General features: G+C 42.2%; 1 protein-coding gene across 1 annotated transcript; it reads left to right on the top strand.

Moving 5' to 3' along the window:
* The first annotated feature begins 21 nt into the window (after positions 1–21).
* On the top strand, positions 22–27,922 carry grk5l (G protein-coupled receptor kinase 5 like). The gene is made up of 16 exons (XM_051421357.1): positions 22–432; positions 15,861–15,956; positions 16,053–16,165; positions 20,013–20,090; positions 20,392–20,489; positions 20,723–20,815; positions 23,113–23,176; positions 23,261–23,401; positions 23,488–23,678; positions 24,055–24,092; positions 24,285–24,374; positions 24,469–24,677; positions 24,768–24,905; positions 25,157–25,294; positions 25,551–25,682; positions 25,780–27,922. The coding sequence occupies exons 1-16, from the start codon at positions 381–383 to the stop codon at positions 25,861–25,863; spliced, it is 1,755 nt and encodes a 584-aa protein (XP_051277317.1). The 5' UTR covers positions 22–380; the 3' UTR covers positions 25,864–27,922.

Below are 27,922 nucleotides of genomic sequence, written 5' to 3'. Positions count from 1 at the left end.
ACTCCCCAACCCCACCCCACCCCCCCACCACCACCACCCCCTGCCGGTTCGCGGACCATCGGTGCATCCAACGTGAACTATATATCTTCTGCACCGGAGAGAGAGAGAGAGAGAGAGAGAGAGAGTTACGCATGGACCGGGTTTGGGGGCAGTGGAGTAGACATGCAGCGCTTCCAGCCCACAACAAGAACCATGCCTCAGCTTACACTGCAAGCGAAACCTATGACATCCCGTTTTATCCCCCGACGACTCTGATATGAGGAGTGAAGACAAGTGAACCATACGAGCTGAAGGGACGTTGTGTTTTTTTTTCTCCTGCAGACGGAAACCCCCCCCTTTTTCTTTTTTAAATTTTTTTTTTAGGATTTTCTTTTTTTTTAATGGAGCTGGAGAACATAGTAGCCAACACTGTACTGCTGAAAGCGAGAGAGGGTAAGTGGACACACACATATAGAGATAATATATATATATATATATAGGGGGTTAAGTGGGCCTGGCTGTCACATTTTGCGGCTCAATATGCAGAAAAGGTGGGAATATAATGATCCTGATGACGGCTCTAGGTGAGCCTGCAGACTGTAGGGCTCAGTACAGCAGGTAAACCCTCCGGATGCAACAGAATTAATATATGTAGAATATTACACCCAGTTTGAATGCATCTTATTTAAATTAATGCATCTGGGGATTTAAAAATCAAACTCCTGGATCCTTTTTATCCTCTCTGATTTTGACAGATCATATGCGTTTTTCCCACGTATGTAAAAGGGGGTGGTGTGTGTGTGTGTGTGTGTGTGTGTGTGTGTGTGGGGGGGGGGTCTGCCTCCCACATCCGCTTTCGCTGTCTGTGCACATGAATGCGCTCTTTCGCAACATTATACATGCTGAGGCGCACATTGAAGCGGGGAATAACTCTTCTCACAGAGCGGATAAATGAGTGTAGGCTGGCTGGCATTTTGAACGGTGATGTGATGACGTGCCTGGTGTTGAGATCTATGTATTGGGGCAGGGGGGGCTGCACACACACACACACACACACACACACACACAGGGTATAAACGCTCCAGTGTCTGGGAGGGCCAGAGGCAGTGTGTGTGACTGTGTGGTGTGAAATGTATAAAGATGTACAGTGGCATTAATTGAAGAGTACAGGGTCGTGGTGAGGGCAAGGAGGAGGAAAAAGGCCTGCAGGTGAAACATCACGCAGTCTGACGCCATGATTGTTTCCTTCTGAAAGTCCTCTGGAGGTTCCTGAATCTGTTCTGGGAACCAGTGGGTTAAATAAAACTACCCAGCATCATCATCATCATCACACTTCCTCGGAAGCCTATGCGTGTCCACATCCAGATGTTATCTTTTCACCAACTGCACACTGTTGAAATAAAATCAGTCTGTGTTGTGCCAAAGTTTTGGTTGCACGTGGTTTCATTTGGTAATAACAGTCTCACAGGAGTTGAGGAGGGGAGGGTGACGCAGGGAGGAGGCTCCATCCATTTATCTCACAATGATGACAGTAAGGGGGAAAAAAAATAGAAAAAGGGCAGAGAGAGTTTCATGGGAATTAATAGAATAATAAAGTGAGACAGGAAGCTGACATGCTGTCAAAAGCCCCTCACGAAGGATGCATTCACCCTGCGGGTCAATCTGGGCCGCTTGTTTTATGGGAGCGGAGCGCGACTGGGGCCGGGTGAATTAAGCTTCATGAATTAATAAGCGCGAGTTAATGACCCGTGACAGATCTTGCTTGTCCCAGCTGCTCCATTGGTGCTCGTCCAGGCCCCTGTGTGTGGGGGAGTTAAAAAAAAAGAGGGGCCCTACCATTTCACATCAAGGAGGGATGAGATGGGTTCTTTGACTTCAATAGCTGAGGCACGACCTTTTCTTGATCAACGGCGTGAGTGCAGATGTTTTACCGTGCAGCACACGCTGCATGCATGTCACAGGTTGTTGAGAGAGGCTCATTTAAAGTCACGTACCAGCTACAGTGAGAGGATGTGAATGGAGCGAATAACGTGTGTTTATTCCTGTTTGTTTATGCGTCTTGAGCCGAAAGGAGAGGCGTGCATCCTCGCTCCCACAACAGGAAGGCCCAGTTTAAACTACTTTCTCACTTCTCTGCTGTGGTTTATGCCAGCATCCTCACATCCTCACCCCGATCGGTAAAACAGAGCAGCAAAGAGTAGAAATTAAACAAAAAAAGACAAAGAAAAAGAAAAGTTTTTGATATCTCCAGGCCAGAAGTGGCAAAACGGGCCCCCGTGCCAACCTTGCATCGCTCTTTGGCTCTTCTGTGTCAGCGGTGACTGATCTGAAAGTACTGGTCCGGGGTTTTACTGCCTAGATCTTTTGAAGACTAGTCAATGATTACGAGAACTCACATATGGGGAGATTAGATAGATTAAAAAATAAAAAACCCTTCTGATCAGAAACAATCAATTTCATGTTAATCACAGAGTGGAAAACAACATTTTTGATTTCTTTAGAAAGAAAAACAAAAACGCAGCTCTGATCAGATCCTGAAGTGACCACTATCTTACATAAAGCCAAATGGTTTTTATACACTATCAGTCAGATGCAGCCCATAAGCTATTTAATCAAATTGATCGTTACATAACAAACTGAGTGGGCTACTGCCATCCGAGCTCCATCTTCCTGTGGAGCTGCTCTCCGGTCTCTGCGGAAGATACTTTATGGATGATGGGTATGCGGTGAAATGAAACACCCAGAATCTCCACCGGCGCGATCATCTGAGGATCATCTGACAGCTACAGCCCTGGTAGCCATGTCAGAGCAGCAGGGAAATGCTGATGTTAAAAGCTCTCTGCCTGTCTGTGTGGTCTTTTTGTCAGCTGAGGATATTTGTTGGTGGGGGGGGTCAGAGCACATAAAAAAAAAAGTTCCACAAAGTTATTCAAGCCTGACATGGCTGTTGGTTTCAGTGAGATCTGTTTGGATTAGTTTTTTTTAAATGTTAACTGACTATAGAAGTAGACTGAGGGAGCAGGTTTAATACCCGGGTATACTGTAGATTTATGTGCGTGTTAGCAGATGAGGGGTGTGGGGGTGAATTCCTTTGTTTAAATGTAACCTGAACCCAGCCGTTCTGACGAGAGCAGTGCAGTAGACCCTGAGCTTATTAAGTGTGTGTGTGTGTGTGTGTGTGTGTGTGCATCTGCCTGCCTCCCCATTCACAACTCTTGCTGGCAGCAGTCGCAGATTCCAAGCCAGGCGAGCGAACGTCATCGGCTGTCGAGGTGAATGAGAGTAAGAGGGGGAAAAAACTGCATTGCTGCATCCAGATGCCGTTCTTGAATTGCGGCAACAGAGCCGGGGGTATTTAGTTTTGGGCTACTAGGCTGAATTCCACTCCCAACGCCTGCTGGTTTTCCGACACGGCCTGTTGTGTGTTTTCTTTTTTTTTTTTGCAGGTTGCAGTTGCGCAAGTAAAGATTCACTTTGTCACATTTGGTGTAAAATTCAGTACAAGGAAGTGCTTCATACAAAATGATATAAAGATGGATATAAATTGACCTGAGGAGGAAAGGATTAGTTTATTTCCAGAAACTAAGGTGAGATATGATGATGAGAACATGGCAGCTGTTCTCTACAGTTGTTTTTTTCCCCCTCCCTCATCATTTTCACAAGTAAGACCTTTGATTTTGAAAGTCTGTGATCCTCTTTAATGATTGATTTATTTGTGTTTTTAATGAATTAAAGGACCAGTGTGTAAGATTTCAAAAATGAAGCCAACATTTCCCGACTATGGCTGCTATCTTTCACCACTCGGAGCCAGAGTCTGCGCAGTAGTGATCGAGGTTGGCATCTGGAAGTACTATGTAATTGTCTGGCTTCTGTAGAGAATTATGGCTGCGCATTGAATCGAAATATTATAAAGATCGCAATATGGCCAACTGCAATATGCAAATCACAGAAGATCATCATAATTTTAAGTTTCTTTCCATGAAAATTAACTTTTTAACCATTCCCACACTACCCGTGAATCATATCGCAGTCTGTTTTTACCTCATCGTGCAGCCTCAGTCAGAATCATGTGGCTTTTAATGAATGTTGGACTCATTTGTGTGCTAAATTACAAATGGGAGAATCCATAGAGAATAGCTTTAGATAGATTAGCACCTAAGTATGGTGGCATCCAGTCATTTGGGATCCTCCAACGTGCAACAGGACTGTCCGAGTCCCAGATTTCAGTTTGCGACAAGCCCCAGATTAGATTTAGTTGTGTTTCAAACAAATGTTTACATGTTTTGGCTCTGCTGAACCACAAGCCAACTGTCAGCTATGTAGTGATACAAGATAACATGAGATAACAGGTATAAGGTATTTGTCTGTACAAGCGATTTGTGTCAGCTTTGACAGTGCACAGTGTCTTCGAGCGCCTGCTGCAGATGGGTGGGGGGTTGCGAGGGGGGCCGGCGGGGGTGATGGTGTTGCTTCATCATGTGATGCCACAGCAAGTCTCAGCAAGCTGGGGGAGCTGTCGTCGGGACTAACAGAATTCTAGTGAAATGGGCTGGTTAACCTGTTTGAATGTGCAATCACAGCGGTCGAACGCACACACACAGGTCTTTGTTGCCGCTAATGGTTATGTCAGCATGAATAATATACAGTACACTCACTCACACACACACACACACACACACACAAACTTTCTCTCCCACTTCCACACAAACAAAAACACTTGCCTGGAGTGCTCCTCCCTCAGGACCCCTCTGAAAGGACGGGGCCATGACATTATGCTGTCGACTTTTATTGGATAGAGAGCCTTAATGGAGGGGAGAGTAAAAACACACGAGAGGGAGACAAGCCTGATGTTTGCTCGCTGGGATCTTCTGACGGGAAAGAAGGGAAAGGAAAACAGAACCTGTAAAGAAAGCCGGTTGCAAAAACCTGTTCCTGATCCACGCACATCTCATATTGATCGCCTCTCTCAGAGGTGACTCGCTTTGATTATTACATTTTTCGTGTTTTCACTTTCCCCCTGACATGGATGCTTCAGGAGCACTCAACCTGCAACATTAGACCCCCAAGATACTGCGTTTACTGGCAGTCAGCGTTACTGGTAATACTGTTAATATTAAAGCCAGTGACCCCAAAAAACACATTTTTATCCAGGCTAGTGGCATCCACCACTTTGGTTCAGATATTTCAACTACTGGACATTCATGAGCCATAGGATGAAGCCTGCTGACTTCCAGTAGCGCCACGAGCAGGTTGATATTTGTGGTTTTGACTTAAATGTCTCGACGACTGTTTGGTTCAGACATTTGTTTCCCACAGGATGAACTGTAATTATTTTGGTGAACCGTTGAAGTTTCACCTTGCACCATCATCATCACATTTTATTTTGACCAATACTTTGCAAAATATCTGTAAAAATAACTGCTTTACAGTGTCGGAGCTAGAGAGTGGCACCAAATCACAATTGCAAGTGGCAATGTAGTCGATAGTGAAAGCAACCATTTGGTGGTATGTTTCCCAGGAGGCAATTTATACCTCAAAAATTGTGCTTTCTTAACTGCTTTCCTTATTACCTGACTAAAAACACCAGTAGAAGGTGTAAATAAATACAAGGACAGGTGTTTAAAATGCATCCAAATGACACAAAGCCATCTGCTTTCACAGAGTACTCCAACCAGTCCCTCCTGTGGTACGAGACAACAAAAAAACATCTCTTCTTCCTCCCAAACAGGCTCATAGGGTCAGTTTGGCTGTAAATGGTAACTTATAAAATGTTACTTAACAGCGTTCTAGCTTTACAGTGGATTTCCATTTACCACAGTCGTGTAAAAACACTGACATTATTTTCATGCTAAACTAAGATGATGAGTGTTATGTCTGATAAACTACAAGAGGCTTGCTATGTTATTGTGAGCATGTTGGCATGCTGACGTTAGTTTATTCAAAGCTGTCATGCCTCATGAGTACAGCCTCACAGAGTCTGCTTTCATTTAAAGTAGTCTTTAATGCAAACCAATGATGCAAACTAGGAGATGTGAGCACGCTAATAAGCTAAATGAAGATGCTGAACACAACATGCAGATGTCAGTCAGCATTTTCAGTCAGTAAAAGTTGTTGTTGTTCATTTTTCTGTTCATCAATTAATGAAAACTAGGAAATGTTTGCAAGTACACAAAACTGCTAGTATGGCTTTAAGCTCTTTGTTATGTTAAGACTAATTTGGGACTGATATTTATTATATATTAATATATTACAAGCACAGTTTTTTGATAGAAAATCCAAGAGTGAAAGAGTGATAGATTGTACATTTTATTCAGATGCTTCTACAGAAATATTCCACCAAATTTAACAATGCCAGTGGGAAAAAAATCAGCACTGGGAAATGTTTCATATAATCTATTATTTCGAAAAATGGTTTGTTTCTTATTCTTGCAATTTTCTTTCAGCTTGAATATTTTCAGCACAGTTTCAGTTGCGATGGAAAGAAACTTTTCTGCATCAACAGTGAAAGTCAGGTTTAAGTCCTTCAGAATTAAATTGTAAAGGGCTTTGTTTCTTGGCTCTCCATCTTCCACCAGCAGTTATACATGGAGAAATAAACCAAAGAAGAAGCAGAGATACCCGTTTCTCCATCGACAACGCGCCACAAGGCTCGCTGTGTTTTGAGTAGGAGTGTGACTCATTTTTTCTTGAGTGGAAAAATTCAGCTCTCTGGCTCTTACTATCTCTATTGTTATTGCAGCCTCTACCCACACATACAGTATACATAACTCAGCTGGATGCAACAAGTTCACGCCTGCTCTCCGGGGGTTGTCGAGTGGAATTCTGGGAAATATAGGAGATAATTATCTAAAGTAGAAGTAGACGAGGTACGCTGAGGGAAAGTGGATGCAGAAAAATGTGAATTTTAACAGCTCGTCACTGAAGTACTCCAGGAATTCACTGAGCAGCCCAACTGATGATATCTTCTTTTCCTCCACGTCAGACATACACTGGTGATCACTTACGCAGCATTTTATTGTGTCTCCGTGCACTATACAGCCCGAGCTTCCTGTGCTAGGCATTGCTGCCATGTCTCTTTAATAAAACGTCAAATGAATATTTAATGTGCATTAGTCGGGGGAATAATCAATACTGTATCTTTTGAAGCTTCCTCCCTAATGTCTCCTGCTGTATGAGGAGCTAAATGCCAGACTGTACTTTGTCAACATGTAAATGCAAACTCATGTACATGCACACAGCATAGTCAGACATTATGAAAGGCTTTATAAAAAGTTAATCAAATGCCACTCAAGTTGAACCTAAAGAACCTTTTCACCATGTTTTTTGTTGGAAGAAATAGTCCCACATTCGCCACCGTACGTTATTTATAGGAAACTATGGCTTCGGGGATTCTTTAAAGTGCATTGTGGGAGAAAAATAGAGGAGTTTACGCCATCTAAAAACTGTAAAAACGAATAAATCTCAAACGGCACCTACTGTTCCTTGAGGCTTGCTGTGAGTTTTCAACAATAGGGGGAAAAAGGACACGTGATGTGAGTCCAAAATGCCCCAGAAAAACATATAAATGGGGTAAAAGCTGAAACAGCAGCTTTCTCTCAGCAGTACAGCTCAGTTAAGGCCACAAACACACTCTCCAGGACCTTTTTTTTTTCCTCCTTCATTTTTTTCAAGGGATGTTGCCATAACAGGGACAAAAGAACATGGAATGTCAACATAAGAGCAAGACTTGGGACAAACTTCTTCATAAAGAGAGTGTTTGTGTGTGTTTGAGGACAAAAGGGAAATGGAGACCAGCTAGAGAGAGTAGAGACAGCTCGAGAGGGGCTGTGTAATCACTTTAACCCTATTTGCGAGATGGGTTTTTTTTTTGCTGGTTGGGTATGTGTATGTACGCGTGCACACACACACACACACACACACACACACACACACACACACACACACACACACACATACCCGTGTTCAATAATATCTATCCGCGTACAGTGCACTGTGTGTTCCATCAGTCTGATAAGTTTGATCGCTTGTTTTCATTGGAAGCACTCTCCTTTGTGTTTGCTCACTTGTGATGTAACTGCAGAGTTTCGAGAAGACATAAAATCAGCCCTCGCAGAGATTTAGGATTACATTGCCATCATGTTCGCCTTATGAAAACATTTATGGATGTGAACAAACACACTAACACCGTGTCAGCGCGTAGGAGCGCCCCTATTATGGCTAGCTTCATGTGGACTATGCTCTGTCCTTCTGGATCTTTATGGATGAGCAAACAGCATGTATTGCCCTGCCCCGAGCCCTGCGCTGTGTATGTGTGTGTGTGTACGCCGCTTTGATCGGACAGCCTGGTGGGTTATATAATTTCAGTCTATTGAATGTTTCCCCCCCCCTCACATTCCATATTTTATATATTTATAGAACAGGAAACTTGTGGCACATGACTCTTCCCAGACAGGAAATGTACCCGGGCCTTCTGCTGCTTTTGTGAGATATCTGCCCTTGCAAGTTTTCACACTGAGTATCTTCCTGCACATGGTTCACTCATAAACACACACACACACACACACACACACACACACACACACACAAAAGACACAGTTACTCTAGCGACAACTGTCACGGCTCACCAGCTCTGAGGTCATGGACCGGTTTGACCACCTCAGTTTGAATCAACACATAGCTCCTGCCCTTGGGCCGGTTGCTATTTATAGCAGTAATGTTTACAAGGACATAAAGACAGGAAAACAGCCACACTTGTGTATTTTTTTCTTCTTAATGCTTTGTGTAAATGTAGCTGTGAGCAACATTGTTACACACTGGTTTTATATCTAAATCAATCTTAAACACATAAACATGTCGCTTTCATGCTAAATACAGCTACATTGTTTGAGAGCATTGTTTTTTTGTTAAGTTAGATTCAGGTGTTTTTGTCAATGCAACATACTCAGTGTGTTGGGACACAGCTGTATGCTAGCATCCATACTGCAGATAACATCTCTCTTTTATTGTCTATGACTGATTTAGAGTTTATGACCCCTCATTAAGTGCTTTAACATGTGACCCCCGCAGCAGCCAAAAGAATAGTGTACGTCACAGATGTTTGCTTTGAGCACGTTAGCAGATGTTGCAGCCGGATTATCCCGTTATTATTGCGATAATGAGGGATACGTGGACAGAGAGGCTCGTTCAGGATGGTAATAAGGCGGCTGGACAGAGGGACCGACATGACATCATGGTGGAACAGGGCAACAAAGAGCTTCTTCCTGCTATAGTCCTCCCTTTCTGCTCAGGTCTGGGCAGCGTTTCCCTCGGCTTCCTGTGGCACATAGACCACACACACAAACACACACTTGCTACAGTTACACCAAACCTCAGGGCTAACCCTAAAATGTCCTCCTTTCAATAACAAGGTGTTCACATGTAGAGATAAATGTGGAGGATAATGCCACGACTAAATGACACCTACCTATGCCTGTCAGGATAACTACTTTCATGGACGTTATATTGTCCCAGAAATAATACAATGCACACCTCTTCCAAGAGCTATATGCACTGTTCAGACATTGGAATTGAAAAAAAAAAACCTACACAACCAAAAGAATAAATATCTTGGACTCTCTGGGTCTGTTAAGTATAAACATTTGGCACAGGGGTAGGCTATAGAGTCATTCATTCCTTAACAGGCAGTTAACGGTGGGGAAAACCCTGCTGTGTATTCTGACGTCATCTTGGCTAAAATGTCGGTGACATTATGTGAACGAACACAACAAGTTCACAAAAATGATAGAGGTTGTATCCGATAAGTCAATACCAGGTGGTAATTACACACTGTACCTGTTGTACAACAGGCGTCTTCATCTATTTTTGATGGACGATAGTGGCGAAGACAAATACTTTGCATTTTCTTGTGACTGCTACTTCATATTAAAAGTCAACCCGTGTTTCCAAGTCCAACTCAAATGGCCACTGCAGGCTGGCTGGCTGCAGAAGTGAGTCAATCTCCATAAGGCTCCATATTAAAATTCCTAACTTTATAGCTGAAATAAACATGTCTACAGTCTGTCACAAAAAAACTGTTTTGGTCTCTGTTGTTAATTTCCAGTTCATGACAACTGTAGAGGGGTGATTTTTTTTATAAAAGTCATCCATTTAAATTATATTGAAGCTTAAAGTTAAGTCTGATCAAAGACAAGACTTCTTTGAGTGACAAGCAGGGACAGTCACAGGCGACTGTTTTCAGTAACCAGGCTTCATTCGGCCCGTCTCAGCCAGGACAGCCAGGTGTGTTACGTCACAGAGACTGTCTATGGTTTCACCGATTAATTTGAAGCTGCAGCAGCAGGAAATGTTGGGTTTGCATTAGCAGTAAATTCATATTTTTTTTTGCCACAGTTATCTAGTTCATAACATTGTAAATATATAAATATTTAAATACTTAAATCAGTGGCCATTCAGCGGGCTTGATGTGAAGCCGGTTGTGGCCCACAGCTTGCCAGTTCAGGATCCCTGTTGTACAATTACATAATTATCGTGTCTAGTTGAATCACTGAAAAGTGTTAACAAAAGCTGATTTATTGCAGTGCTATTATCTCAAACTCAACTCAAATATAATATATATTGGTGGTTTAGTTAACTATCTTCCATCTACTACATCTACTGCTCTTACTATGCAAAGTAACATGCAAACATTTGCATGACATTTGCTGCACAGTCCACAGAAAGCGCACTCTGGACAGGTGTCACTTGTCTTTGTCTTTGTTTTGCAAGAGATGGATATCTAGTACTGTAGATCTTTCTTGTGATAAAGCAAAACTGTTTGCCGAAAAACCACTTTGCACAGGAGCAGGAAGAGGATGTTTTATAGAGAGCGCCAGTGCAAACTTCGACGTCGACTTTGCTTGGTAACTTTGCTTGTTGTGTATTTATTGCTCATGTTTTGCATACACAAGAACAGCGGCCCTTACCTGCGTCTCTAATGCAAATAAATTCCATGTATGGAACAGTTGGACATTGTGGGAGAGAAGGAAGAGGGAGACTTTGAGAGAACAAAGGCGTTTGTATCACCGTCTGGTGTTGGTTGGCTTCACTGTGTTGGTACCTCGCTGACCACCATGCTATGACTCAACCCGCGAGGCCGACATTTAACAGATCAGACAAAGGAGGTGATGTGAGAACGAGTTGGATGATCAGAAAGCGATAATCAGTTGTTTGTGAACAAGAATGAAATTTTAGGTTCGGTGCAGGGAGGAGATGAGTGTGAAGAGACACAGAAATCTACCAAAAAAACCTCACTTTCTGCAGGGTGTAGGTGTAGACAGTAGCACATATTCACGGTGCGCCGCTCTGCCAGTGCGCTCACATCACACTCCGTTGCAGATGCTACTAATACATGCACGCCAGATGCACAGCGTGAGATTCAGGATGTGGTTTCGGCTGGTTGTCCGCATCAGATCTGACTGCATGTCTGGAGTGACAGTGTAAGTGGAGGTGTTTGAAACCTCAAAAACCAAGCATGTGAGCGAGCTACAACCTGGTTAATGGCTTGGATTCTTTTGTGTGTCAACACTTTTTGAATATAACCTCACAGCTAAGCAGGGACGTTTCTGAATGTGTGGACAGATGAGGCCCGCAGAACTGCCCGAGTCGGTTAAATTGAGCATGAGGACATTACTAGAGAGAGGTCACAGTAGAAACACTGCACGCACACACACACACACACACACGCACACACACACACACACACACATACACACAGATGTTTGGGTAACCCCCTGGTGCTGGGCCAGACGGATGTCGTTCTCTCTCTGACCTTATTTTTGCTTCACTTGACATGCCTTGATGATGTCAGATCTGCTAAGCAGAAACACAAATAAAGGGCGGCGACCACACTGCCCTCATGGAACAAATTAGGCTGACAAGTTCCTGTGTGCAGCGTACCCACGGCGCAGCGCATATTTCTACTCATGTGTAAGTGACAGACCACGAGAGAGTGAGAACTCTAATAGAGAAAGAAATAAAAAGGGGGGGTGAGGACAAGAAGGTTTGTGGACGACATTTACGAGCATATTCATACTTTTAATAGCCCAGTTTTGTTAAACAGGAACCCAGAGTTACTGATCTGGACATAAAACAAAACGTGTAAGAGTTTTTTTCTCCTGCAGCTTCATACCATGATTTAAAAAAAATCTCTCTGCTTCCTTTTATGTTGATATTTACAATCCTTTCATAAACTTCCCACCCGGACCTAGTTTGTTACACCCCAGCCAGAATATTTCCCCTCCAGCGAGCAGATATACAACAGCTCACGGCCACCAACAATGCAACACTGAATTTGACCTCATTTGAACTGATTGGGAGTTGTATCTGTTTAAGACCGCAGACATCAGAGATTGCAAAAAGATAGGAAAATACTTGTTACATCCAGATGGTTGAGTCTCTTGTACGGGGATGAATAATTTATGCATAATATTTGCATGTTTATGGGAGCGGTTGGGTGTGTTCGCATATGGATGTTCAGATGTCTGCACCCAACAGGCCTCTGCTGTTACTCATAATGCTTACTGGAAGTCAGCTGGACGGATTAAATATGTTGACAGGGGTACTGGTGCGAGATTGCCAAGCAGTTTGAATGTTTTTATCTCCACTAATTTTCCCACACCCTAACTGTGTTCACACACAGCGAAGGAGGACATTTATTTGCCATGAGAAATACTAGGGCTGAGCAAGTACTTGGCTGAAACAAGTATCCGGTACAGATAATGTACTTTTTATGAGTTTCACCAGACTAAAATGTGTCAATATCTGTACTCTATAACTATAGCAACTTAAATAACCTAACTTATGGTTAATAGTTCTCTTATGGCCGTCTGAGATGTTTGTGCCCGTTCTTAACAATGCTTGTGATTCCACCAGAAGCAGAAGCACTAATAAAAGGATAAAATACACAAGTCAACAACATCGGGAAGGCAAGAGACTCTGAAGACGCTCCGCTCTGTGGGAGTTGAAGAAATGCGAATGGCGGAGCCAAACAAAGCCGTGCCGGGTGGAATTTCTGCATCACAAAACCATTGCTCTGAAACTCTGTGGCTGCTCTTTAACTAGTTTTCTAATAAATATAGCAACGTCTGATCAATGCATTTAATTACAGGCTTAAACTTCTGCTTAGTCCTGCCTACTTCTGATTTAAGCCCCGCCCCACATCTAGTTTAAGCCCCGTCTGTTCCGAGAACAGATACGAATACAGATAATTTAGTTGAACAGATACAGATAATGTTGTTCTTCCTTATCCCTAATACATACACTTGGTTGGTATCCTAATAATCCTAATGTTTAGTTTTTCAATCTGTAGAGGCCAGAGACATCACTTTGTTTCAGTCAAAAAGCTGAAAAGGAAGGAAACAACTGACCTATAGCAATGTCATATGAAGCTGTAAACAAAAGGGGTTGATGTGCCTGAAAGCAGCAAATGAGGCCAGTCATTGGCTGACAGCAATGATGTACAGAGGATAATGACAGAAAATCCTCAACAGAGACTGAAGGGAAAGAAGACGCTGGATTACAGGAAACAGAGAAGGAGCGGAAGGTGATGGCAAGAGAGACGAGTTACAAAAAGCAGGAAGGGGGGAGATGTGGAGGGAGAGAAAATGAAGAATAAATAGGTTTGGAGAAAAACAGGACACAGAAAGGAAAAGGAGGAACTACATTATATGCATTTGTCTCAGCATTGTGTTAAAGTTGAATGCCTGGGTGGAGCACAGATGTTTGGTACAATTATTTGACATGGTGTTGACCCTTCACAGGAAATCTATGCCATTTGGTGGGCACTTTTATCCACAAACGCCTTACAGTAGCATTCGTTTTTAGCACGGCGGCCCCCGTGGGGAATGACCTTCTCTCTGCTCACTGTACTGTTGTGCTTTTTGGCAGACGTCATGTTTTTATTAAAAGAGATTAAAATATTGGACCACACAGCAACACTGCAGAGTGTGCTGACGTTTTGTTGTGGAGCATAACTTTACATATTAACTGTTTTCAGAGAACAACTGGTGCTTAAATCAGGAAGTGTGCCTGTTTATAGCTTGTTTGGTCTACAGTAATGTTGATGAGGAGCAGGTGCTGGGAGTTAATGATTCTCTTAGTCCCCTAAGAGATATTTTGACTTGAGTTATTAATACATTCATGGATCGTGTTTGTCTGTGATACGGCTATCATTCTGTGTGTCAGCTGTGGTGACGCAGGGTCCTTTATCTAAAAACCTGCTCCAATAGTGGCTCCTACAAGCCTTAAAAACTTTTTTTGGTGGATTTTCTGCTCTTACCTAAACTGCAGTTAGCACAAGGCCTGTATGGTGTCTAATATAACACCAAAACGTGCAGATTTCAGTCTTTAACACGGCTAGATCCCACTAAATCCTACACACTGGACCTTTTTAAATATCCCCTCCAGACATGTATTAAGACATACAGGAACTGTCTGCTTTGGACAATAATGTGTGTCTGATATTAAAAAAGGTATCATTTAAAATCCTTAAAAAGGTGTCTTCATGAATATGCAAATTTTGTTCATTTTCCTGCTGGACACAAGATTTCTCCTACTCCACTGTAAAGTCCATTCTCAGTGTCTGTGCACTGGTGGCTTCAAATTTATTGTATAAGTCGCATACTGGACCAGGATGGACTTCTGAACGGTTGATTATTGAACAGTGAGCACAGAGAAACTTTCAGCAGATGAACGTAAAAACATCCTTCTAGTGTCAAACTCTGCACATACATCATTCTGCACGGTGAAGCTCAAACATCCAACTGTTGGAACAAGAAGAAAAACATATTCAAGAATTTAAGTGCGAGTGTGTGTGTCACATAATATTACAAAGGCAAATCAGTGTATTGAGATTAAGACTGACTGATGCATTTCAAACAGCAGAGGCAGGAAGGATGAGGCAGTAATGCTGGAGGATTGATGGGAACACTGCTGAAGCTTTCACTCAGAGGCTCCAGCATGACGTAGTGCCTCTCGCATTCCTGGGTTATTACTTAAAGATGTCTGCTTGTCATTGCTTCTCCTGCTCTCAATGTTGCCTCTCACGTCGGGGCGAACCGCTTGCCAATTTCCACTGCAGCGAGTGGTTAAAGGAAATCCCTGTCAGTTCATTAGAGCAGTCGTCGCATATTAAGAAAAAAATAAATAAAACAGCCGAACATGACGTAGGGCAGAGCGAGCTGGAATGGATGGAAAACAGTGAAATATGTTCTCACAGCGATGTTTAATCCCATCCGCTGGACAGAGAGGAAAAAGGCAGAGGAGAATTTAACATGGTTTATATGGGAAATGTGGAGGCGGTCAAATGTGAAAGGCAAGGTTAAGGGAAGAAAATTGGATTAATGGTTGACTGCACAGTATGTTTCCTCTAAAGATCTAAGAAGCGTAAGTGATTTCTGTTCATGATGGTGTGACGTTGCTGCAGGAAGCTGATGTGCGATTATTCAGAGCAGTGGAATCCAGTCTGGCAAAGTCCCGGGTTCTGATGGGAACTGAGCCGGTCAGAATAGGCTTTCTGTCTGTGTGGACAGACAGACACACACACACACACACACACACACACACTGTTCCACTTTCAGAAAAAGCTACTGAGTGAGGAAGAAAGTCAGTAGAGAGAGGAGAGATTTACGGAGGAAGTGAGACGTAATCTATGAATTATATATACACACTGAGACTATGATTTCATTCAGAGGAGAGCCCACACACAACCCCCCCCACCCTTCTCTCCCACTGCTTTTAGCCATTAGGCCTTCATTTGCTCCTCACTGATGAAAATAAACTTTGACAGCTTTGTGAAGTTCTTTCATTAAAACATTTTCTCCCCTTGTTTTTCTCTGTCGCCACAGGTGGAGGAGGAAAGCGGAAGGGGAGGAGCAAAAAATGGAAGGAGATCCTTCGGTTCCCCCATATAAGCCAGTGCACTGAGCTGGGAAACAGCATTGGTACGTGTTTGTGTGCTCGACCTGTTTGTCTGTTTTCAAAAAGCTGTGTTTTAAAGTGTGTGTGTGTGTGTGTGTTTGTGTGTTTTATTTCTGCAGAGAGGGACTATGTCAGCATCTGTGAGAAACAGCCTATCGGATGGCTTCTCTTCCGTCTTTACTGTGAGACCAGACTTAAACTGCAACGATGCATCCAACTACTGGACGCAATGGTACACACACAGACACAAACACACACACACACACACACACACACACACACACACACCACACTAAGTGGGCGTGTGTTAACCAGAAGTTTGCCATTAAGAATCCCGGAATATCCCCAGGAAAATGAACAATCAACTCTCTTTTTCTCCTTTAAATAATTACCATAAAAGCGTCAGTAAACAAAGAATTTAACCTCTAATTGAGAGTTCTCTTACGCTTAGTAACTGGAACTAGTAATGGGTGGCCTATTAAGGTTTGTATTTCCCCAGTTGCTAAATTGTGTTTATGGGGTTCTAATAAGAGAGATATCTCAAGGAGAGTGGTGTACTCTTTTAACCTTTCCAAAACCAAAAACACAAGAGCAAAATGTAAGGAATACAGTGTGTTTATCTGCTCTAACTATAGACTGTATAATTAAAAATTAGGTCTATTATATCTGTGACTTCACCCAGGTTTCTTCTTTTTTTTTCAAGATTACATTTTGGGCTTTTATTATTTGTAAAAATTCATCAATAATCCTCATCCTCAAATTCTCTTTACTAAATCTAAAGCTGATGTTGTTGACTCCTAGTGTGGGACATTTAGCTTTAGCCTCAGTTATTGCATTATAAAGAATAAAGTGACCACATGCATATTATATAATACATTTACAGGACTCATTTTAAACATTAAATTTGAGACAGAGATTTCAACCAACTCTCAGTATTTGCATTAGTGTATGCCAGCCAGCTACAGCTGAGAAAATCTATGTTGTCAGCAAGAAATGAGAAACCTGCTTTTATTTACTTCGAAAACCTGTTTTCACTGTGAAGTTTGAGCAGTAAGTCTGTTCCCATTATTGTAAACCGCATATGTCCCGTTCTATAATGTCAAGTCTGACAGGTGTAGCAACAATAACATAGCAACAGCCATACAGTAACAACAACAGGTGAGGGGCTTAGCTAACGCTCAGGTTCCCAGGTGTGTTAAGAGTAACAGAGGAGCAGCACTCTTTCATGGTTGAACGCAGGTCTAGAAAACAAACACTCATCCACTTTTTCAATGCACTCACTTTCATTACATCGTAGCCCGTAGCCGATGCTGGGTCACGCAGCCAGAGGAGACAATTAAACTGAGTAGTGATTATTCAACCAGTCAGCCCCCCCCCGGCTTGTTGTCCCCCCTCCATCTCCAATCGCTCTCTCCCTCTATCTCTCTCTGCGTCTAGACGGAATACCTCCCACATGACACATTTAAGTCTTTATCTATGCCCAGAATATCTTTTGCGGACATGTGACGGGACAGAAAGGACAGCATTGTTTCCCACACCACCCCTTCCAATCCCAACATCCCCGTCCCTCCCTTTCTCTTGCCCCCTTCAACCACCAAGCCCTAAAAGTGACCGCCACGCTCAGCGAGGGGGAAACCACTTACACGCACTCATCCCAAGCACATGTTGGCGCTAATTCTGCAGCTCATGTGATTGACTCTGTGGCTACGCTCACCCAGTGACACTTTACTGACAATAAACCAGGCCTACCAGGCAGGTGCTTGTGTTTTTGGAGAATATATTTATTGTATCTTTCATATACAACATAAAAAATAGAATAAAAAAGCTCAGATATGACATAAGTAAAATGAGAAGAATGGAAAGTAGGAATAATGAGCATTGACTCCGTCCCCAACCCTCACCCTCCCACCACAGAGAAAGGCAAATTCCAAGAAGTGAATAGACAAGCAAGTTTACAAGAAGACTTCTGTTGCATTAAAAAAATACAATAAAATAAATCATAAATTACACAGACGTGCAGGTGCTTGTGTTTTTAAAGTGATTAAGTAACATGTGAGTCATGTGTAACTAGAAACACTTGTGTCACCGAAACCTTCCCGAAAGAACAAAACTACCACAGAAACGGTGATCAGATCAAGGGAAAATTAGTGTGTGTGTGATTCTGAGGAGTGTATACGCATGAACCTGACCGTTTTGGAGGAAGAGGGAGTGTGTGTGTGTGTGTGTGTGAGCAGCAGAGGGAAGGAATGTGCTCGGGGGTTCCAGTGGTTCCTCTTACATCATGAGAAGGTGTTTGTGCGTTTAGTTTTATGTGGGTGTGGGTGTTGGATCCCCTCTGCTTCCAAAAGGCTAAAGGGGCGTCTTCTTTTCCCCTTTGGCTGACCCCCCACCGGCAAAGGGTGGGATTCAGACAGCTCATTTACTCTGTGTGCGTGTGTGTGTGATTTCTCTGGAGCCTCTGATAACAAAGCCTCAGTTAATCAACACTTGGCAGCAATCACAATTCGCACTCTCCCTCTCTCTCTCTCTCTCTCTCTCTCTCTCTCTCTCTCTCTCTCTCTCTCTCTCTCTCTCTCGGAGTCCTCCTATATATTCACATTTATATACACAGTTATGTATTTATTGCCGGACTTCTTTTGGCTTTGTTCTGAAGTGCCAGTGACGTTGTTGCTTTTTAAAGCCTGTTTTTCCTTAAGCTCCGGGCTTATGTGTGTATGTACTGTATATATATACGTGTGTGTGTGTGTGTGTGTGTGTGTGTGTGTGTTTTGTAGTGGAAATCTGGTGACGCTGGTGTGACACACTGTGACACTCCAGGACCTCAAGGAATCCCGCCGTGTTTACTGTGAGGTTGCCAGGCAACACAAGACCATGTTGGAAAAAAGCCACTGATAGAAAGAGTAGGGACCAGCGTGCAGCAGCCAGCGCCATGTTGCTTCCCTCCTTTTTTTGACAGGGTTAAAAGTGCTGGCGACTGAAACGCGTCAGAGCGCTTTTTCATGTCGAGATGTCCAATATGTCGAGCGTGTGGCGGCCAAACCTGTTTGTGTCAACGGCTTCGTATGTGCAAACACGGAGCCAAGAGCAGCATATGTTTATGTGAGAGTGACGGAGACACACAGAGGCGCAGAGGGCGAGAGGTGTGCTGTGGCCTCGTCACCACCGAACAGCAGCTACTCCATCATACAAATTAAACCGCGAATGAAGAGGGGTTTCTTTTCCCCCTGGGCAGAGAGAGACTTTGAGAGAAGTTTAGTTTTTTTGGAAAGCAGAGATGGAGAGAGAGGAGAGGAAGGGGGGGGGCGGTCAGGATCCTGTTTGAGTCCCTCTGGTCAAAAAACGGATCCTAAATCATCCTCAGGATCATTTAAGAGGATACACATTTAAGTAACATGTCCTTCATCTCAGCAGACTTCTTCTGGTTTTTAAACACTTGAGTTGTGTTTAGCATTTTTTTCCATTTGGTTTTACTTCCTTGATCCAAATCGAGCTCGGGTCTACGGTCAGAGGATGTTTCTGTACAGATTGTCAAGGTTATAATTTGTGATTAGTTCACAGACAAAGTTCTTAATTATTTTATGTTTTATGTAAGAAATTATGTCTTTTTCTTCTAATTAATTCTCTTCTACCACTTCAAAAGCATATTTCTGGTCTTGGTGCTTCTGTTTATATACTGTAGGTACCACTTCCAAGTCTTTTTAATAAGTCATCAATTCTACAGTTAGAAATGTTTGTAAATTGTTAATATATTCAGTTTGGTTTAAGTTTAGAGGTCACACGGTGCATTGGAGGAGTCCTGAGGATGAATTAAAGACCTAAAAAGATAAAGTGTTACGGTGGAGGAGGATAAACACCAGCCAGGGAAATAATTCACCACCATGAAACCCTAAAGTTGTTGTTATAAATGTCACATCAGTAGGATTTTAATAGATTTTTCAGCAAAATTAAAAAATTGTGAGACATAAATGATAAATCCCACTAATGGCAATCACAGTATCTATCAAAATACTTGCAATATGATGTCTTTTACCATATCATGCAGCCATAAATGTGATATAATGTGTTATTTTGTTGTTTAGGAAGACTATGAGGTGACGCCTGATGAAAAAAGAAAAAGTCACGGAGACAGGATCATCAAGACGTTTCTCTCCAAACAAGTACGTTTCTTCCTCTTATACATTTTACTGTAACTGATGTTTAAAACTTGTGGACGGACAATAATGTTGAGTTACAGCTGAAAACCTCCCTAACACCCACAAAGGGTGATTACAAGCATTTAGTAACCCAATGTACTCGTTAAATGTACAGAAATTAAAAATGTACTGTCACTGTGCTATTCTCTGAGAAGTAATGCGTGTTTCTCCTTACTCTGATGTAGTGCGTGTAATAAAAAGTAATGTATTTGTGTGTGTGTGTGTGCGCATATGTCACCGTGTGTGTTTACATGTGTTGATGTAGTCACCTCAGCCTGTAGACATAGCAGAGGTTTTTGCAGACCAGTGCAGAGAGAACCTCGAGCTCAGTCCATGTAAGGAGATCTTCAGCAACTGCCGCAAGTGAGTGTCCACTCTGTCTTTATTCCCTCTCACCTGTCTGCTGGACTCTCACCTGTATTTGCTCTCTCTATTGTGTTTATACCTCATGTTATGTAGGGAAACAAACAGCACAGATATTGCTAAGTGAATTTCAGCTTGCATCATATTCTCAGTTGTTTTGTGCTGAGCCTGCTGTGTGTTTGTGTGTGTGTTTGTGTGTGTGTGTGTGTGTGTGTGTGTGTGTGTCGGATCAGGGCCGTCCATGACTACCTAAGAGGAGCTCCGTTCACTGACTTCCAGAACAGCATGTACTTTGACCGATTCCTGCAGTGGAAGATGCTGGAGAGGTATGCAAATAAGTTAATGAAAGCTGTTGAGTCATGTCATGTCAATTAACAAGCTGACATATATGGATTTATTACTGAAATCATGTTCTTCTGCTTTAATACTTGAGCGTGACCTCTAGTGTGACATTTTCAGCCTAATAAAGCCTACTTCAGTCTAGCACTAATAAAATCTAATACAGTGGCCACTTTATTATTCACACCTGTGTGAATAATGCAACAGTTCTGTTATATATTCTACCTTTTATAGTTATATTCTACCTTTTACAAAGTTTGTAGATAGCAGTTTTTGTTCACATTGTCGGGAATGTGCAAATTCAATTATACGTTTATTATTGAGGTTGTTTATATATGTATATTTTAAGGACCAATGTTTAGGATTTAGTGTCATCTAGTGGTGAAGTTGCAGATTGCAGCTAACTGAATACTGCTCAGGTCTGTGTTTGACGACCTGGAAGTGAGAACGGGCTGTGAAGTGTGTAGGAGAAACTACGGTGGCCGTGAAACTCTAGAGAGTGTTTGGTTTGTCCGTTCTGGACTACTGTAGAAACATTTCAGACTTCAAAAAACAGCTTATTCTAAGGTAACGAAAACACAACAGTTCTTATATTAAGGTGATTATAAACTAATGAAAACAGACCTAGGAATATTATATTCCATTTCCGCCAGTAGATCCTGCTTAATGTTACCCACTGGACCTTTAAGGGTCCTCATTAAAACCACATGTATGTGCTTTTAGTCTGTCTGGAAAATACAATATAAATACTAATAACTAAATAATATTTTGACATAATGAAGGGGGCAGAATATTAGACAACACATCTCAGTACAATACCTCTATGACAGTGTAAAACAAGAGATTATATTGGATTTCATTAGATTGTACAGCTGTACCTAAAAAAGTGGCCACTCAGTGTAATTGCCTTTAACAATGCTAAACAATAACAATTATCACTTCTGCCTCTGGGAGTTCTGCTTATATATATTTCTTTATTGGTGAGGTGACTTTTAAGGTGAAATAGCAAAAGTCAGTTCTTTATTTCAACATTTTATGGATTGGAAAAGAACAGATAACGCAACAGCTTTAAAGGTCAGTAACATTTTAACCAGTGATGGAAGAAGTGTTCAGATACTTTACTGTTGTAGCAGTACAACTGTGTAAAATACTACTACTGCTAAAGATACTACAGTGTTACAAGGAAAGGTCCTGCAAACTGTTGCTTAGATAAAAGTACAGAAATATTATCATCAGAATAAGTATATGTTAATATATTATTATTATTGTTAGTAATGCATTAATGTGAAAGTAGAATTTGACTGTTGGGAATGGTGGAGCTAATTAACTACTTGATACATTGTTGGATAGTTTATAGTAATTAGAGCACAACTCATATATCACCCAGCCAATAGTATCCGTGTCAGCATATATGTTATGATATGTTATGCTATTTATTTTATTTATGTTATTCTTTATTTTCTAAGTGTTCATTTCTAGAATTGGTTGACAGTGTAGTCTATTTGTTAAATTATTTAACATGTCAAAGAATATTTAACTTAAATATTCTTGAATAAAGTTATTTGTTTAAGAAAGCAGCCTTTTTAGTACATTTAGAGTCATGTTGGTCTATTTTCACACCAAAAATTTGTTATATATCGTCCTCCATATCGATAATCTGTGAATTTTCCCCCTCTAAAATCAGTCGAGCTCTTCTAATATGGCATCATATCTCGTAAGATGATCACATTTTGTGTATAAAATCCCAATCAGCAAAGTAAATAGTTGCTAATATAGCTGTCAAAGCATTGCAGTGGAGTAAAAAGTACGATATTTCTTCCTAGAAATATAAAGTAGCATCAAAGGAAAATACTAAAGTACAAGTGCCACCAAGTGTACTTTGTTAAATTCCGCCTCGGATTTAAACACGTGTAATAACTCTTTCAGATGTAATTTCCTACAACATTATACAACTTTAAAGAAACAAACAACTGGCAGGTGAAAGAACTTGACTGGACTAGAATCACACTTCACTTCGGAGACACTGAGGAGGAGCATGATGACTCCAGACAGGAAAATATTTTATGCAGAGTGCATATCAAAGGCAGTTAGAAGTAAACAGCAGGCTTTCAGAGCAGCCTTGATTGTATCCGTGTCTGGAAAGTGAAATTGCGTACAGGAGGCCCCACCCTCTTTACAGGAAACAGACTCAGGATGGTATTGAGTTCCGCAGATAATATCTCCCTCCTAATCAATACTATATGAGCGTCTATTAATGGATTTTGCTGTGTCTGTGTTCTGTCAGGCAACCAATCACGAAAGACACGTTCAGACAGTACCGAGTGCTGGGGAAGGGGGGATTCGGAGAGGTAAGTTTATGATGACAGTGATGGATGTGTGGTTCTTAAAGTTAATTGGGATTTGATTGACACTAATGTGTGTTTTCTTTTCAGGTGTGTGCCTGCCAGGTCAGAGCTACAGGGAAGATGTACGCTTGCAAGAAGCTGGAGAAGAAGAGAATAAAGAAGAGGAAAGGAGAGTCCATGGCTCTTAACGAGAAGCAGATTTTAGAGAAAGTCAACAGTAGATTTGTTGTGAGTACACCTAAAAGAAGAGTGTTTGCGCCCATGTACGTGTGAAGGCCTAATACCATTTAACATGTTCCTCACTTTCCTTCTAGGTGAGCTTAGCGTATGCATACGAGACCAAAGACGCTCTGTGTCTGGTGCTGACCATCATGAACGGTGGAGACCTGAAGTTTCACATCTACAACATGGGCACGCCGGGCTTCGAGAAAGACAGGGTCCAGTTTTACGCTGCTCAGATCTCCTGTGGACTCGAACATTTGCACAGAGAATCCATCGTCTACAGGTAACCCCCCTTATAGTGCAATGAGACGTAGTTCAGCTCAGTTACCTTCTCAGACTCACTGGTGGACACACAGGGGCGATTGCTGCAAAAGCAGTACCCTACCAGTGGAGAAAATGTGACTGCCGGTGGAGAAAACACAATAAAGTTCCCTCCAGGCTGCTAATCTTAACCCTGACTACGCTGTTTCACCAAAAATGCATCACAACTTTTTCGCTCCTGCCCTTCAAACAGCCTGAAACTGCCACTGCTCAGATTGTTTCATTGAGTTTAAAGACTTTCTCAAATCAAGTTTTCATATTCTATAAATTATCAAGTGTGAATGTATACTTTTCTTTTTTGTTGAACATTTTTTTTTAACATGCTGTGTTATTTGTAGGGATTTGAAACCAGAGAATATCCTATTAGATGACAATGGTGAGTTCTGAAACTTCATCAGCTTCAATTTCTGATTATTGCATCGCATAGCATTCTTGTTTTGCTGCTGATACACACTTTTTAAAACTACACAATCCACTGAACTTTGAATAATATATTATATTATTAATATTAATATATTATTAAAATATTAAAAGTATCATGCTCATGCTGACCACTCTTGCGCTGCAGGTCACATCCGTATTTCTGACCTGGGGCTGGCCATCAAAGTGCCTGAAGGTGAACCCATCAGAGGCAGGGTGGGGACTGTGGGCTACATGGGTGAGTAACACAGTAATCAACGATCCCAGGAGTAAATTTACCTGATTAATTATCCAATTTTTAACCGTAACAACCCGTTTCCTTTTCTCTCTAGCTCCGGAGGTGATAAACAATGAAAAATACGGCATGAGTCCCGACTGGTGGGGGCTGGGCTGCCTCGTTTACGAGATGACCGCCGGTCGATCGCCCTTCCGCGCCCGCAAAGAGCGAGTGAAGCGGGAGGAGGTGGAGAGGAGGGTGCAGGAGGAAGAGGAGGAGTACAACGACAAGTTTACAGAGGACACCAAGGCCATCTGTAGAATGGTGAGCATTGATGGGAAAACATGTTTTGTGTGGAGAGATGGATGAACTGATGAATAATGTGCTGAGTCATCTTTGCTGCTGCCCAACCAGCTGCTGACCAAAGACCCTAAGCAGAGGCTGGGGTGCCTGGCGGACAGAGCAGCGGGCGTCAAGGCCCACTCGTTCTTCAAAAACATCAACTTCAAGAGGCTGGAGGCTGGAATAGTGGAGCCTCCCTTTGTGCCTGATGTGAGTAATTTACACTACAGTACATAAATCAATCCACTCTGCCAAAACATGTTCTGAAACTCTTCGTAAAGACCTTTTTGTTTTAATCCTCTCGCTAACCGAAAATAGTCCAAAATGGCCGCTGTATGAAAAATGTCTTCTTGAGAACAGCGAGTGAAATTCCATGATGATAAATTATCTGTTACGATAAACTTGTCTCCTGTTTTTCCTCTCAACCCCTGTCTTTTCTCGCGGTCGTTGCCCTCTCCCAGCCCCGGGCAGTGTACTGTAAGGACGTGTTGGACATAGAGCAGTTCTCCACAGTCAAGGGAGTAAATTTGGACCAAACTGACAATGACTTCTACTCCAAATTTGCTACAGGCAGTGTTTCCATCCCATGGCAGAATGAGGTAAGTGTGTGCACTAAATATGACATTTTTAAGTGCTCGGTGCCGTTTGTATAACTCCTGGAAGAACTCACTTAACAAAGTTCCCCAAATTTCTCTTCTCTCACATCTTTCTTTCCCTTTCTTTTCCTTTCCTTTCCTCTTCTGCTCTCCTCTCTTCTCATTTCCTCTCCTCATATCCTTTCCTTTCCTCCCCTATTATATCATCCTCTCTTCTTATCTCCTCTCCTCTCCTCTCCTCTCCTCTCCTCTCATTCAGATGATTGAAACAGAGTGTTTCAGAGATTTGAATGTGTTTGGGCCTCAAGGGACAAGACCCCCAGATCTGGACTGGAATCAGCCACCAGAGCCGCCCAGACGCAGCCTGCTGGACAGGATCTTCAGGAGACATGTAAGGGAAAACACACACACACACACACACACACACACACACAAACACTGACTAAATACAAAACTAACAAATCGACTCCTCTGTTTCTCTGCTGCAGCACCCAGAGGTCTCTATCTCCCACAGCCGTGTGCAGTCTTCCAGTGTAAACTCTGTCGACTCCATGTCCAACTCTGCCCCCTAGTGGCATAGTGGCAGTGTGGGAGCCACACACACACAAAGGGAAGGAGCTCCGAGGGGCTTCCCCGCTGCTGATTGGTCCACTGCCGGGGCCTGGGCATCAGCCGGAGGCAGCCTGTCTAAAAGCCTAAATGGTCAGCCCATAAGGGGGGGGGGGGGGGGGTTGACCAGGCCCTGAGACCCCGGGCATTTGTAGTGGGATGGTCAGAGACGTTTGGAAATATTCGGACAAACCTTACTTACCCTCAGGATTGTTGGACTGTAGAACAGAGCCACTGACACTGATGAAAACCGAGAAGGATAGAAAACAAGCTAATATTCAGGGGATCCACTGTATAGTAAAGACCACCACAGGGAATAGAAGATGGGGTCTTGGTGAATTTTTCCAGAAAAGGAATTTCTTTTTCACTCATTTTTCAGTCCTTTACTTTCTGGCCTGTATCTTGTACCCGTTTCTCTCCACCTATCCATCTGTCACCACACCTGTACAACTCAACAATAACTTATTCTTTCTCTGTATTTCCACCTCCCATACCTCAGATCACTCCTAGACATTCAGAACACATCACCTCAACAACCTCAACACATTATGTACATTGCCTTGCGTACACTCAGGCCAAAGATTACAGTTTAGTTTTGTGATACCGTTGTCATGTTGATTTTATTGAAGGTTTTCAGCCGTCGTTTAGAACCACAGGAGGATCAGAGTGCGTGATCCGTTTTATACACTTTCTCTAAATATGAGCCTGCATACATATCATATTGCTTAAAGTACACATACAGTACATACATACATACAAGGATAGACATACACAGACTGAATCGTGAGAATCGTGTTGTGTTTTCATTGCATGGACAAGTGTAAGTATGGACAGCTGTATCCCTTTCGCTTCTGCATACCTCATTCCATAGCATACCGTACAACACAGAGACGTCTCCCTCGGTTTACAGTGTCACTTTATATTTGACATTATGTGGAGTTTTGAAAAACAAATTAATATGCTGTACAGAAACAGAAATCTCTCCTTTAGAATTTTTTTTTTTTTGCTCAATTTTCTGCACAGTCCCCCGATGGAGTGGAGAGGAACACATGCACTCAGCCTGACTTACAAGTTGCACAATTTCAAATAATGTCATGCTGTTTCTTCACCAAATGAAAATGTTTTTACCTCTGATCATTAAGGCACATTATTGTATTGATACTGTCACGCTCCGCTTGTTTTCTACGTCCAAAACTAAAGTGTTCTTGTTCTCCTTATGCCTTTTTCCATTTAGAAAAACAATCTTGCTGCATATCCGTTTGTTGTCACATGTACAGGTTTTTATATTTTACCCCTTTACACTTATGCTCTTCAAAATGCCTCACAAATCTTAAGGGTCTTCCTCCTGTTTTGTGTCCGACTGTGATCGAAGACACAGGGTATCAACAGCTACGTGAAAAGTTGTGCCGTATCTGAATTTTTATTTAATCGCTCCAGTTCATTCATGTCAGAGCGGAGGAGGACAGGAAGATGCCAGAGGATCCTGCAAACACCACACAAAGAAGTGGCCTTCTCGCAGCAGCACAGACAATTAAAAGGGAGGGGGAGCTCAATCTCTTCTGCTTGTTTTTAAGAATGTGGTATTTGCCTATTTGAGGTAGTGAAAGCTGGTCCATGCAGTAATTTTAATCGTCCTTACCAATCTCACACAAGCCTGTTTTTTTTTTTCTTCTTTTCTCTACGTACTTGATATGAAAAGAAAAAAAAATCTGAATCAGACTGAAGTGCCTCCTTGTTAGCATGTTCTCCTAGACAATGCCCACACAGACATCAGCACTTTGTGTATTCTCTGACTGTCATGCTCTGTTTGTTTCTCTGGGGAACGCGTCAACACACAAATACACACAGACTCGCACAGTTTGTTGGAAGGGAAGGGAAGGAAGAAGTTGAGGAAGGAGAGGAGAGAGTCAATGAGGGAATTCTCATTCTTAATGTGATGTACAGCTGAGTGCTGAGTGCATGTGAAAGCCAAACCCACTGTGTCCTTCAAGTCCCAATAAACTCTGTGCTATAGTTTGAGTA

Source organism: Dicentrarchus labrax, unplaced genomic scaffold (assembly GCF_905237075.1).
Source record: "Dicentrarchus labrax unplaced genomic scaffold, dlabrax2021, whole genome shotgun sequence".
NCBI lineage: Eukaryota > Metazoa > Chordata > Actinopteri > Moronidae > Dicentrarchus > Dicentrarchus labrax.
The sequence above is the reverse complement of the archived record's forward strand: the minus strand, read 5'-3'. Positions and strand labels throughout refer to the sequence as shown.

Excerpts from the sequence above, each read along its gene's own strand:
- grk5l (XM_051421357.1), top strand. The coding sequence starts at position 381 with ATGGAGCTGGAGAACATAGTAGCCAACACTGTACTGCTGAAAGCGAGA. Across the intron at positions 20,816-23,112 it reads CAGTGGAAGATGCTGGAGAG|GCAACCAATCACGAAAGACA; the intron begins GTATGCAAATAA and ends GTGTTCTGTCAG. Across the intron at positions 24,906-25,156 it reads AGCCTCCCTTTGTGCCTGAT|CCCCGGGCAGTGTACTGTAA; the intron begins GTGAGTAATTTA and ends GCCCTCTCCCAG.